The sequence below is a fragment of the Chinchilla lanigera genome, unplaced genomic scaffold (assembly GCF_000276665.1).
Source record: "Chinchilla lanigera isolate Chin_1 unplaced genomic scaffold, ChiLan1.0 scaffold00149, whole genome shotgun sequence".
Classification (NCBI taxonomy): Eukaryota; Metazoa; Chordata; class Mammalia; order Rodentia; family Chinchillidae; genus Chinchilla; species Chinchilla lanigera.
In genome coordinates, this window is record NW_004955550.1 from 2,241,330 (window position 1) to 2,255,619 (window position 14,290).

A 14,290-nucleotide genomic window follows, 5' to 3' on the forward strand; every position below is an offset into this window, starting at 1 on the left:
GGGGCAGGTGCGGAGAGCCCCGCTGGGGTCCGCCTTTCCGCGCGTCCCGCGGGCTCCCCCCGTCCGCGGATGTCTCGGTCCAGGCCTGCCCCCGCCCCCAGCGCAAGGGGCACAGTGGGAAACAGCCCTGCTGAGCGGAGCTCGGCGATAGGCTTCTTTTATTTTCCTTTGGATAAAGGATCCGCTGAGCCTGGAAAACCTGGATGCCAGAAAGGGTGGTCTGATCTCCGCAGAGGTCTGAGGCCAGAGGGGAGGAGAAGCCCAAACACCCCTCGTCACCGGCACACCCCCTACAAGGCCCCCAAGTTTTGTCTGATCGCTCTCACTTTCATTTCCCCCCCGACCCCCGACTCTCGCCACGGGAAGAAGTTTCTCCGAGTGGGCTCTGCGGCGTGACATTCCCGAGGAAGTCATTTCAGGGCTCCCCGCAGACGCTAAGCCCCCTTAGCTCGCGCCCCTCCTTCCCCAGAGTAACAGCGCCCATGCTGCTCCGCAGCTCTCCGGCCGGGACCTCGATGTCTGAGAGCACCCTTAGAAGCCATCTCTGGTTTAGCACCCTCTTTCCCACCGTCTTCCTCCTCTGTTCACCTCATGCAGCACCTGCCCACGGCTCCCCGAAGACGGTGGTTTGGGGAGAGGTTAGCCTGCAGAGGCCGGGGAGGCCCACCCAGCTCTGACCTGGGGGAGGGGAGCTCCTGAAACAATGGGGAAATGCCGTAGGAACCGCCAGGCTCCAAAGCCCCTTTCAGCCCCAACCCGGTGAATGCCTGGGAATGACTCACACCAGCCTGTTCACCTCCACCGAGGCCGGTTCCCACACAGTGAGGGTAAGTAGGGATAGGATGCCTCTGGAGCCAGGTACCCTGCATTCCATTTCTTCCTGTGAAAGGGTTTCTTTCCCTCTTCCCGAAATCTTTTACCTTACATGCAAGAAGTAACCACAGGGCCTTGGTTTTGTGAACATCATCATGTTTTGTGGACTGAACATCAGTAAAGACACTTCTTCTTTTTGATAGTATTGAGAGTTGAACCCAGAACTTTCACACTGACCCAGCTCCCACTACCTCCTTTTATTTTGCAACCAGGTCTCAGTAAATCCCTAAATTGCCCAGGCTGGGGTCAAATTTATAATTCTGCCTGATCCTCCTGAGTGCTGGGGTTACAGGTGGGCACCACACTGTGCTGTTGTTAACTCAGTTCTGTTTTTGCCTGAGTGGTAAACTGAGGCAGGGTGGTCAGTCACACCAGTTTCCTTTTGCCACCATTTCCTTTTGTATAAACTGTTAGACTAACGCAGTCTGCACAGTCTTCCGCAGAATATTGTAGAAACAAAATTGAAAACGTTTTGACAAATAATATGAATATATGATTGTTTTTTTAAGTCTGAATGGTCCTAAGTATTACTGATTAGAAAATTTATATTATGAATAGTAAAATAATCAAAGTAACCTTAAATACAGAAACATTAAAGATTTAATGTTTTTCATGTTGTTTGTTAATCTTACTAATTTGTTTCTTTCCTTCTTCCTTTTTTTTTTTTTGGCAGTACTGGGGTTTGAATCCAGGGCCTTTGCACTGAGCTATATCTACAGCCCTTCTTATTTATTTATTTTTGAGACAAGCCCTCACTAAATCCCCAAATTGCCCACACTGAATTTGAATTTATGATCCTCCTGCCTCAGCCTCCCAGAGTGCTGGGATTACAGCATGTGGCAGTGTGTCTGGCTTTTTTTTCTCCTCCTGGGTATTGAATTTAGGACCTCACACTGCTGGGCAGATCATTTACCACTGAGCTCTAACCACAGCCCTGATCTTACTAATTTCTGAGGTAAGATGTTGCTGGTATCATTGATATATGTCAAGGCTAAGCAGTCTTGGAGGAGGGCTGGCACAACCGAATGAAAGTATTAGTAATGACAACTTTACTTTCAACATAAATTTTGCCTGTCTTTATAAACCAAAAACATCTTATTGAATTATATTTTGAAACTTTCAGATAATCTTAAGGATTTTAGCATTGTGAATCTCATTTCTGACACAGATGGGCTCTGTGCTTCTAGGCCCTTACAAATGGGTGAGGGGGTATGTTTTAATGATGGAGGTCCTTGTGATAAGGAAAGGGAAGCCGCAGAGGGTCACTGGCTTTCCCAGGCTCACGCTGTAACTCAGGAAAGCGAGCACTCACATTGTGGAGTCTTCTCCAGGGCTTCTGAAGCACATCAATGTTGTGTGGCTTCCCTAGTGCTACAGAAAAGGGCGCTGCGTGGCTTCTGCCTGCCATTTGCTCTCTGGCCTCAGTAAGGGAGAAGGAATCAGATGGAGACTTTCTACTGAGCATTTGTTAATTAGCAGGGAACATTTGATATCCAGTTGCTGTTTTGTCAAGTCTCCTGACAAGAAAAGAAATCCTTTCCTTTTCATCTTCTCCTGGGAAACACTGTCCCCTTTCTTGCTCTTTAATGAAACGTGCTTTCTGGTGCGTAATTGGATCTGCACTCTTCTTTAAGGTAAATTTAGTCCCTGGTGAAAGGTGAGGGATCAACAGCCACCTGTAAGAGGAGCCCTCCACTTCTCAGCACTTTACACTCACTGCCTATGCTGAAAGGGGGGGCAGGATTCTTATGCAGACAGGAATAAAGTCACAAACACAGGAACAAACTAAGCTGGTAATGCGCCCCTAGATAGCAGATAAGGGGTGAAGTAAGCTCTCCTGGGTCACATGCAAAGTCTGGGGTGGATACAGGACTAAGACCTGAACATGTTTGTTTAAATTCACAAAGAGTTGAAATGACAAAGAAAAAGAAAATGGTAGCTTTCCCTCTGGATCTAGTGCTTCATCAAATTGCTACTTCAGGCTGGAGACACAGTGGTTGGAGAAACCAAATAGAAAACTAGAGGTGGGTCCAAATGCAGCAGTGGTAGGGTGGTATATTTGAACAGTGGCTCCCAAACTTTGCTGTCTGCTAGGATTACCCCTAGAGCTTTAAAAAATTCTGATGTTCTGGCTGGGGAGGATGTAGTTTAGTGGTAGACTGTTTTTCTTGTATGCAGGAGTCCAGGGTCTACTAATCCCTAGCATTATTAAAAAAAAATTCTGATGTTTCAGGCAGAAGAGGTAGCTCAATAGTAAAGCACTTGCTTTACCTGGGTCTAACTCCCAGCACAAAAAACCAAACCAAACAAACAACAAAAATACACTGTAGTCCCAGCACTCAGGAGGCTGAGGCAGGAGGATTGCTGTGAGTTTGAGGCCAGCCTGGGTTACAAAGTGAGTTCAAGGCCAGCCTGAACTGCACAGTGAAACCCTGTCTCAAAAAAGACAAAAATACACACAATGTGTAACCAAGGATGAAAACAGCAGTATCAGAGGGTTGTCCTTCCCATCAGACCTCCCACCCTGCTCCTCACAAATCTTACCCGAGCTAAACCTGGCCAAATTGGGACAGAAGCAGGAGACCTCAGTGCTCAGGGCTGAATCTTCCCACTGGGCTCCCCCTCTGTTCAGCCTGCAGTCGTGCTTTAGCTCTCTTGCACCCTTTCCTGGTGAAAAATCTGCTTCCTTGAATAGATTTTGATATCGTTCACATCTGTGCATTCAAACAACCGCGTGTACTGCTTTTCCAGTGAATGTACACCTTTAGCATGTTTAAAAGTGCAAGGGGACAGCTCAGCCGTGTTTCTGAGTGTAAGAGAAGCACAGAGGAAACAGCACACTATGCAAGGAAGTCAGGAGGAACTGAAGGCGACAGCCAGCCCTCAGCACCCTATGCCGGCCCCTGCCGGAGCTTATTCGTTGCTAACGCGGGACCAGCACTAAATAAAATGTAAATGAACTGATTTTCTAACTGCTGTTAAACTTGTTAGAATATCCCAGCTTCTCTTCCTCCCTTCTCTCCCCTCAGTGTGCACACGCCATCCTTTGCCAAACCAGACTAACGCAGCCAGAGCACTAATGCATCTACGGCCTGTGCAGCACAGTAGACACAGAGGCATAAAGATTTGCATCATACCTGTTGCTAAGTGAGAAAGAATATTTATTTCCAGAAAAGGACTTAGGTCAAACATTAATAAAGGTCTTTGGACTTTTCAAAAAATAAAATAAATACAAAGACTCAGCTAGGTGTAGGGGTAATTCCAGCACTCTGGGAGGCTGAGGCAGGAGGGTTGTAATTTAGAGCCCATCATGGGCAATTTATCAATTTAGACTGTTTCAAAAGGGTGTGGGGCAGGGTAAGGATGTAGTCCAGCACAAAGGCCCTGGGTTCAACCCCCAGGAGTAGGTTGTGGGGAGAAAAAAGAAAAAAGATTTAGACCTGAGTTATAGCCCCAGCCCTTTTTCATCTCTGTGATCTTGGGAACCTTTCTTAATCTCTGTAAGGCTACGACTTCTTTAAAGTTGGGGGTACACGCTGGGTGTGGTGGTGCTCACCTGTAATGCCAGCTGCTCCAGAAGGCTTAGGCAGGAAGAACGCAAGTTTGAGCTATTCTGGGCTACTTAGTGAGAGACCCTGTCTCAAAAAATAAAAAAGGATGGGGATGTTGTTCAGTGGTAGAATGCCCCTTGGTTCAATCCCCAGTACTCTGGGAGGCTGAGGCGGGAGGGTTGCAATTTAGAGCCCACCCTGGGCAATTTATCAACTTAGACTGTGGGGGTACAGTCACAAAAAAGTGGGGGTACAGCCACAAAAGGAATAAAATTCTGATAGCTGGGCATGGTGGCGCACACCTCTAATTCTAGCACTTGAGAGACCGAAGTAGGAGGATTACTCTTGAGTTCCAGGCCAGCCTGGGCTACATAGTGAGTTCAAGGATAGCCTGAACTACACAGCAAGACCCTGTCTCAAAAAATGAGAAAGAAAAAAAAATCCAATCTTTGAAAATATGCTAAGTGACACAAAAGGACAAATAATATATGATTCATTTATATAAGGTACCTAGGATTAGTGAGTTCATAGAGACATGAAAATAGAATGTGGGAAAGGGAAAACGGGAATTTGTTGTCTAAAGGGTATAGAATTTCTGTTTGTTGCTGAAGAAGTTCTGGAAATAGAGGGCAATGACTAGGAGCACGGTGAATGCTCCTGAGCTGCACACTTAGAAATGGTCAACACTGTCAGTTGTGTTATGCATTTCTTACTACCATAAAAGTTTTACTTTTTCTTAAACCTTGGGTGGGTAAGCCAGGAGGAGTGTGAACATCTGTAATCCCAGCAATATGAAGGAGGAGGAGGAGGAGGATGGGGGTGCGTAGAGGGATATGAACAGGGGAATTAAAGGAACGAGAGAAAATGTAAAAATGGCTAGCACTGTACCTGGACATACCACTAGCACCAGCCATGAATGTTACTGTTTGATGGGAAGGTTGCAGGGTCGAAGAGCCTGAAGGTCTCGTCTGGATTGGGAACCACATTTCCTACTTTCTTATCAGTGTCCTATCTAGGCCTGAGTTGCTTTCTGTCTACCCAGAAACGTGTTCTTCTCACCCCTGCTCTGGGAAGAGGATGGCACGTACGGGTGAATTTGCCCAGGGCTGCACATCTGTGTGTTACTAACGGGTGTGAAGAGGACGGAGCCTGAGATCTATTTGTGCCTTCTTTCCCCTTTTGCTGTTTTTGTTGTCTGCCAGCTTCCATCTAAAGTACTCCTTTTCTCCCTTCAGATCTGTTTGGCTGTGTCCTGGTTTCTCCTTCTCACTAAATATCTGGGTTTCTGATCGTTTCCTTTATTTCCCAGATGTACTAGTTTGCATTTCCCCCAGTTACATCCCTTATGTTCTCTAATTCAGATTTCTAGACTCTGTAGGGGAGAGCGATTTTCCCCCCTCACCAGAGTTTTTAAGTAAATAGACTATTTCCTGCTCATCACTTATGTGCAGTAACTGTTCTGTTAGGTTTTGGTGTTGTGGTCAGGAAGTTGAGCAAAAACAGAGCTGGAAAACAGGTTTTCCAGACTGTCTCCTGGTGCTGTGGTAGGTCAGTGCAAATAGTAGTCTTTAAAATGTGCAACAGCTGGGGGTGGTGGCGCAAGCCTGTAATCCCAGCACTCGGGAGGCTGAGGCAGGAGGATCGTTGGGAGCTCGAGGCCAGCCTGGGCTACAAAGTGAGCTCAATGCCAGCCTGAACTGCATAGTGAGACCCTGTCTCAAAAAGACAAAAAATAAATACATAAAATGTGCAACAAAAGCTCGGCACTTGCTTTTCATATATGGTAAACATTGCTTAAAATGAGGCTCAAAACTCCTGAGAACATTGGTGAGACCCTAGGCTACTGAATAAATGTCTGCTGATGGTAATGACAGTGGCCATAGTGTCAAATAAGAACTCCCACTGCCCCTCCTCCTTTTCTGTGCTGAGAATTGAACCCAGGGCCTCCTGTAGACTAAGCAAGTGCGCTACCACTGAGCTACATCCAAGCCCCTTCCTACTTAATTTGGGGCCATGCTCTGTAATAGAATAAAAGTCAGAAGCTGATCAAGTAACTGTCAAGAGTTCTGTGTAAAGCATAACCCAGGGCCTCATTCAGGCTAGGCAAGCATTCTGCCATCAACTCACACCCACATCCCTTACATAGATCTTATCTATAAAAAGGAGGGAGTAGTTGTTATGTCTATAAGCCTATAAGAGCAGGAAGAAATTTTAGATAGCCGCCACAAATTGTAGATGAGACTGAACGAAACTTAAGGTCGTGGAAGTAGCCTAGGTCTTTACTTTCCAAGGAATTCTGATCAGAAACTCCTTAGCCGTTCTTAGGGTAGAGCTCAACGTGGTTACTCGTGCTTTCTGGCTCCTTGCATTTGCTTTTGCCCTGCATAACTCACAGGCAAGATTTCACCTGAAATTCGTTGCTTCTACTGGATTGAAGCCTTTATTGTTTCTATGGCAACAGTTTTGTAGTGGCATCCCCTTGTGTCTGTACCCCTACCCCAAGCGGCCATATCCCCAAGAGGGAGCTATGTTTCAAAAGGCCTGGAAATCCATTGGGGCAGCTGCTAAAGATACCTTTTGACTGCCTCACAGAAGATATTTCCTCAGCTGGGGCATGGGGACCGGGTGAGCAGATGGAAGGAAGGAAAGGAGATTTCTTTTGGGACTGGGGGTGGGTGTTCAGCATATTTCCACAATTGAGCCAGCAGGGGAGCAGGACTGTGAGGCAGCTCTGCAGCTCTAGGGGAAGTCTCCTGTAGCGCGCACACCGGAGGAAACATCCGGCCTATAGCAGCATTAAGGAGGGTTAATGTGTCTCGAGAGAGAAGGATGCTGCCACTGCAGAACCTCTAAAGATGGCGCAGGGGGACGACAGTAAAGCAGTGGCTCAGGAGGAGGTATCCTACTCCAAACTTAACACATCTGTTGAGGCTGTTTGTTGCACTTGGAGTCCTGAACTGACCTGAAGTTATTTTTTTCACAATGGGTAGAAAAGCAAGTTTAATATGTAGTGATTAGTTTCAATCACTACATATGCACTATCCTAGAGATTTCCACAGCACACGTCTCAGAGAGAGATGCTAGAGTTTGCCAAGAAGCTCCTGAGTGCCCATCTCAGCACCTGCAGGAAGCGCTGCAGCATCCCCATACAGCAGTGTGAGCGCTGCGCAGGGCACTAAGGAGTGAGGTGCTTTATCGCATGCAGTAAACTCTTATTTATGGCTGGTATTTTCCCTAAGGCTTCACACACAATTAACTCATTTCAGTTCTCACACCCTGGTGAAGTAACTAGTATACTCATCTCTGCTTTACAGAGGAGGAAACTGAGGCAGGCAGGCAAAGTGGTGGAGTCCGGATCTGGCTAGAAGCCAATCCTGCAAATCTCTATCTGATCACTTGTGTTTAACCCTATGCTGTGTTACTGTGAGTATCAACTGTTTGCTAAGTAAATAGTTGGTCCCTGAGCCAAGACTTCTAGACTTTCACATGCCCACAGGTAGCCATGCCCCTGATGAGTACGTCCAAAGCCTGCTTGATGCTGAGGAGTACCTGGGCACTCGCAGAAGACAGAGTCCTAGACCCCAGTTTGATCTACTCACAAGCAAGTTTGCCAAAGCCCGATTTACTGGAATAAGTGACACCATCCCGGAGCACCTGGAAACCTAAATTCTTGTCCTGAGGCTGCCTCTTTATGTCTCTGAGGCTTTGGACAATGTCACTTCCTTATGTCTTCCCCACTCTATTAGATATCTGCCCTTCATTTACTTGAGCTTACAAGAGTGCTTACAGTTTTGGGGCTGGGGATTTAGCTCAGCTGCACAACGCCCGCCTGGCCTGGCAGGCGCAAGGTCGTGAGTTCGATTCTCAGTAAGGGGGCGGGGAGCGCGGGGGGTGGGTGGACGAGAGTGCTTACAGTTTTCCCTCTCATAAAGTCTGGCCAGGTGTGGTGGGACAGGCCTATAATCGCAGAACTCTGGAGGCTGAGGCAGGAGGATCCTTGCAAGTTCGAGACCAGCCTGGGCTACAAAGTTAGCTCAAGGCCACCCTGAACTACATAGTGAGACCCTGTCCCATAAAGACAAAAATAAAAGAAAGTCTGTTGCTTAAAAAGCATACACAGTAATGTCCTTGTAAAATGATATGCATATATTAACAGTTCTGTTAACTTGCACTGTTTTTTTTAGCTTGACCTCCCTGGAAACAAACCTAAACTCCTCCCGCAGACCGTCCTGCAGCTTCCCCTGCAGAGGACAGGATCGGCACCCCAGCCGCCGTGTTCTGACCGACATTAGCTCTCTCCCTCTGGGAGCTCTGATCCGCTCTCAGCTCAGCCCAACAATGAGAAACTTCTTTCTCTTCTCCCTCAGGGGAACCTTCACGTTTTCCAATTCATTCTCCTGCAACCCAACTCTCCAGAAAGAAGAGGGGGGAGAATCCCACCCCTGAGAGACTGGTCTTCAGGTCTGAGGACGTTTCCTAGCAACGGCACAAAGACCTGCGAGCAAAGGGGGACCTGGGGAGAAAACTCTCGGGTGGGGATACCGAGCCAGTTTGAAAACTCCATTTCATCCAGAGGGAAACAAGGGAAACACAAACAGAGCGAGTCCCGGGAAGCCGAGGGGGGCTCCCCCCGGCGCACCCGCGTCCCGGCGTCCGCCTCCTTCGCCTGGCAGCGCCTGCTCTCCCCCGCCCGGGCCCGCCGCGGCCCCGTGCCCTCCCCCGGGCCCGGCTGACCCCGCCGGGACTCCGGCCCCTCCCCGGCACCCACCGTTCTCAGACGCGCTGGGACCTTCACAGTCCGAGATCAGCTGCTGAGGTTTCCGCTGCTTTCGCCGAGACATTCCCGGGAGGAGAGGGGCAGGGAGGGGCGACGCTCACTTGTCTCCGCCGGGGTGACCTGGTCCCGGCTCCCCCTTGGGTCTGAAGCCAGCGGATGCCTCTTCCCCCAGTGCAAATCACTGTGCGGAGAGACGTTCTCCTTTCCCAGAGACAGACGGACTCTCTCTGATTCTCTGTCCCTGACTTTCTCAATCTCTGCGAGTCTTTAAAGGGGAGACGCCCCCTTTTTTTCTTCAGCTTCTTCCCTACGCTTCTGCAGCTCCCATTGTAAAAGCAAAAATCCTAATCTTTCCGCACACTCTTCTTTTGTACTGCTGAGGAAAGGATTTAACCCTCTCCTCCCTGCCGGGGCTCCGGCCTCTCCCGGTGCTGTCTGCTCAGGGGCCCTGCCTTGTTTTTCTAACTTTCTTCCAACAGCTCTCTCCTAACTGCCTCTCTGGTGGGTAATGTGGACGTTTTGGGGAAGCAACTGAGACTGCTCTGATGTAGCCTAGGTCTGCGGCAAGAAGTCAGCTCTTTTCAGTCAAAAGTGGGGATTTGAAAGATTGAGTAAAGATGGACAGGCAGTAAAATAAGTGTACAGTTTTTGCTCGTTTATATGATATTTTCATTTATGTGACATGTGTTTAACATTACAGCTTTGAGGGAGCTGGGGATTTAGCTCAGCGGCAAAGCGCCTGTCTGGCAAGCACAAGGTCGTGAGTTCGATTCCTGGTACGGGAAGAAAAACGAAAAAAAAACCACAACAAAACATTACAGCTTTGAATTAGCACAGCAGATTTACCTCTGCTATTTGTAGGACATCCCTTTAGAGAGAAATAAAAAAGCCCACAGAGGCTAGGCAACCTGTCCAAGGGCACACAGCTGTGATGTAATAGAGATAAGAGAGGAACACAGGTGTGTTCTCTGCCGGTAAAGATACAATACGCCATCACACTGATAGCATGAAAAAAAGATGGAAAAACGCAACATTAGGAGCTGAGGCAGGAGGATCCCAGGTTCAAACCAAGCATGGGTAATTTATTAAGACCCTATCGCAAAATACAAGACAAAAAAAGGTCAAGGGTGGCGCTCAGAGTGAAGAACTTCAGTCTTCAGTACCGCAAAACACAAAAATGAAACAAACAAAAAATGATTGAGCTCAATGATTTCATCTACAATAGCAACCAGATCAGTGGCTTCACATCTCTCTCAGTCCTGCCCGGTTCCCATAGACAAGGGGTCGCACCTGAGAATATGGCCGATGAGTTCCTTGGTTTCCCAGGCAAAACCTGTAAGGAGGCACTTTTAGCTGAATATAAAGGAGCTTTCCAATAGTGTAAAAGACTAGTGATTTGTGATCTCTCCTGAATATGTTCACATAGGGGCTAAGTAATTGTCAAAGAGTCTCTGTAAAGGATTTTCTTCTGGATATGAAAGATTTATTGTGGATATGAAAGTGGACCTCTAAGCATTTCCCCATCTTCACTGGGCTGCAGGAGTAGCTCAGGGGTAGAGCACTTGCCCAACATGCATGAGGCCTTGGACTCAATCCCCAGCACCAAAATGCACAAACAAGCCTACTCTATCTCTGCAAATACCATTTGACAAACCACCAGATATCTATCTCCAGCTCAGCCTGCACACTAAGGTTCATTTTATTGTTCTTCAGCTTCTTTTTCTTTTCTTTACTGAGTTCTGGGGATCAAATTGTTCTTTAACTCTTGACTATGCTGTTCTTGCCTGAATTAGAGTAATACTGGGCTACCGGGCACAGGCAATGCCAGACATGTCCTCTCTTTTAGCTCTAATGACCGGCTTCCAACTTCTTTTAACTTTATGCACCTTTACTTTGCAGGCTAAAGTGAGAGCACCTGAAACATTATCAGTTGGAAAAGGAGTTATTTTCCCTCTTTAAGTTTAGTGATGTAAATCTCTGATGCTGTGTCTTCAGAGAAAAAGCAAAACAAAGCTCACAGTGTGGGGGACACAGTGGAAGGTTTTGCATTTCTTCTCTTCTGCAGGTCCAGGATAGGAGAGGAAGACAATAGATGCTTCTGTTAGTAACTGAGGCAGGTTTCCCACTATTTTTTTTCTTTGGTGCTGGGGACTGAACCCAGAACTTCAAAGAGGGTAGGCAAATAGTCCACCTCTGAGCTACACTTATGTGTGTAGGTATCCACTTCTGAAGAGATTTGAGAAGCTCCGCTTTGGAGTTCACACATTGATTAGTTTTCCAGATCTTTGATGTCAGGACACTGGATGGCTCCCTCACCTTCCACCCTTGGAATTCTTGTTCCTAACGTTGTCTAATTAGTTATGTTAGTTTTTCTGTGTAGACAAGTGCCATTATTAAGAGAAATGGGGATATTGAATCCAGGTAAACTTCCAAGTCCTCCATGGAATAGACTGGACTCTTACCCTGTCGTCTCACTCTTCCCGTCACTTATATGCTTTGTGAGGAAAAGTAAAGGCGAGAAGAAACATAGCTTTCTGCTTTTCTCAGGAGTCCGTGAACTCTCTAAGGGGCAGACTTGGGGGTCCTGTGTCGCTTTCCTGAGTCCCGGCTGCCTTCATCTTGTCCTGCTTCTCCTCCCTCCTCCTTACCAGTTGCACTGTGAAAGGAAGGGCTCTTCCCCTCCTCTCCTTTCTTCCGCCCTCCCCCGTTACCATTTTTTCCCTTTTACCTCTCCGCTGTGGCCTCTTGACCTCCCCACAGAGTTACAAAAGTAGAATCCTTGAAGAGATGCTGCTGTGGGAATGTTAATGAGCCTTTCCCACAAAGGGGCAAAGACTTTACTTCACTGAGTTGGAAAAAAGCCCCTTTGAAAAGGGGCTTCTGTGTGTGGTGAAGTGAAGAGGGGAGAGGAAGGAGAGCGGGAGGGAGAAGGAGAAAAGGAGAGGGAGAGGGAGAGGACAAGAGAATCACGCGGGGTGGGGGAGATCCAACACCAGCACATATTAGAACAGCAGTTTTCTTCATTATTAGAAAATGTGCCATGTTCTTTTGACCCTGTAACCTAAGGGCTTAATTCCCAAGAAACAGAAGAAGCACTCAAGGGCGTTGGAGATAACAAAAGCTAGGAAAAAAGAACCTATCCTGCCTATCCTGTACCTCCAATTCCTTCTTAGGATTTTTTCTAATTTTAGCAGTATTTCTTATTTTGGCTTTATTGGCCATTGGTTTCTTTCACTTCTTTTTCTTTCTTTCTTTCTTTCTTTCTTTCTTTCTTTCTTTCTTTCTTTCTTTCTTTCTTTGTCTTTTTGAGACAGGGTCTTGCTGTGCAGTTCGGGTTGGTCTTAAGCTCACTTTGTAGCCCAGGCTGGTCTCCAACTCACAATGATCCTCCTGCCTCAGCCTCTGGAATGCTGTAATCACAGGCGTGTGCCACCACACCCAGCGGCCATTGGTTTCTCTGTTCAGTAGCTAATAGTACCATCTAGGTGTTTATACCATGGAGCATTGGGGAGGAGCCAGGGGTGGGAATTCCCAGAGCTCTGTGCTCTCCTTTAGACCAGTGTTTCTCAAGCACTGTATTCACCTGAGGAGTTCATGGAGATTCATATTCCTGATGCCTCCCCAACAAATAATTAGACTCTCTGGTCTAAGACCTAAGATTTTAAAGCAATCTATTAATTGAGTCTTTTGCAGAGTCAAGTTTGAAACAATCGGATTTGCCTGGTGATTTCTAAACTAGGCTTTAAGTTCTGAGGGGCCTGAGGAGTGGTTGCAGGAACAACTCCTGTACACATGAGCACAGCCCCACTGTTGCTGCATAAGGAACCTGCTTCTCAAGTGCATGTGCGACAGTTGGCTAAATGCTTGCAGAAGTTAATGCACTTAAGTGTTTTTAAACTGAGAGTCCGTTTTGCCCTAAAAGTAAAACTAGAGTCAAGGGGGGTTCCAGGAAACATTTTGCCACTTCATCCACTGCTGCTTCTCTCAGGACAGAACTCTTCTCTCAGCCTTCCGCTTTTCCTAGTGTGTTTACAGACATGCAAGCATTGTGGAGCCATTTCTTTTGCCTTTCAAAGCGTTAGAGTCCTTGATTTAACTGCAAGAGAATTGAACTAGGAGTCTAGAACACGTAACTTTTCTGTTGGTAACGTAGTGGTGTGTTAGTGGTGGTGTATTCAGTGTATCAGGCCCTTTGAATACATGATCTTAACTTGTCCTTAAAGTAACTTTGCTAAGAAGCGCTAGTGCTGTAATCCCCGTGTCACACATTCAGAACACCCCAGTTCACAAGTGAGGAAACGGAGGCTGAGAGAGGCAAAATGGCTTTCTTGCTCAAGATCTCATAGTTGGCAAGGTTGAAATTTCCCTAAAAAATGCCTGATTGAACAGTCTGGTTTCCCACCACGAAGTGACACTTTATGGCTATCCTGCTGACGTCTGCCTCTTTTATGGGCCTCACTTTCTGGCTAAAGATCTGGAGGATGATTTAAAGTTTCAAATTCCAGAGAAAATCTGAAGACTTACAAGTAACTATGGACAGCAACAATGGTTCTTAGAATTACGCGTGCAGTCACACGTCCTTTGTCTTGCCAGCAGTCAGGAAATAAGGCAGTAAAGAGTAGGGGAACGTGCCCTTTGCAAAAAACTAAATAAGAACGTGCAAGCAGTCCCTGGTCTGATGAGAGACCTCTGCCAGCCTCTTTCAGGTGGCAGTTACCATGGTGTCTAGGGGAGAGGGAAGGAGTGGAGATCAAGGAGGCTGTTTCACAATAAATCTTGTCCCGTGTTTCTTTTCAGAGTCCATTCTGTTAAAGAAGGCAGGAATTTAAATACTTCTAAGAGGAAGGGCAGACAGTGTTCTTTTTGCTTTTCTTCATTTTGTTTCTCCATTCTCATTGCTCATATCCAGGGAAAACCACTGCTCCTGCTATGTGCAGGAGAGGCTGGAGTTTATACAGAGGACAAGGTAGTGGAACAGGAATGGGAGGTTGTGGGGGAGGGACTGAGGACCTGCGGCCAGTGGAGCAGGCTAGGGTGGGGGTGAGGGAGAGAGAGAGAGAGAGAGAGAGAGAGAGAGAGAGAGAGAGAG

At 47.1% G+C, this 14,290-nt stretch overlaps 1 protein-coding gene across 1 annotated transcript in view; it reads right to left on the minus strand.

Annotated features, from left to right (window-relative positions):
* Sall2 (spalt-like transcription factor 2) overlaps positions 1-9,500 on the minus strand; it is a 14,701-nt gene extending 5,201 nt beyond the window's left edge. The window contains exon 1 of the mRNA XM_005412122.2: positions 9,193-9,500. Coding sequence (XP_005412179.1) covers positions 9,193-9,265 — 73 coding nt within the window. The 5' untranslated portion in view covers positions 9,266-9,500. The remainder of the gene's footprint in view (positions 1-9,192) is intronic.
* Positions 9,501-14,290: the final 4,790 nt, after the last annotated feature.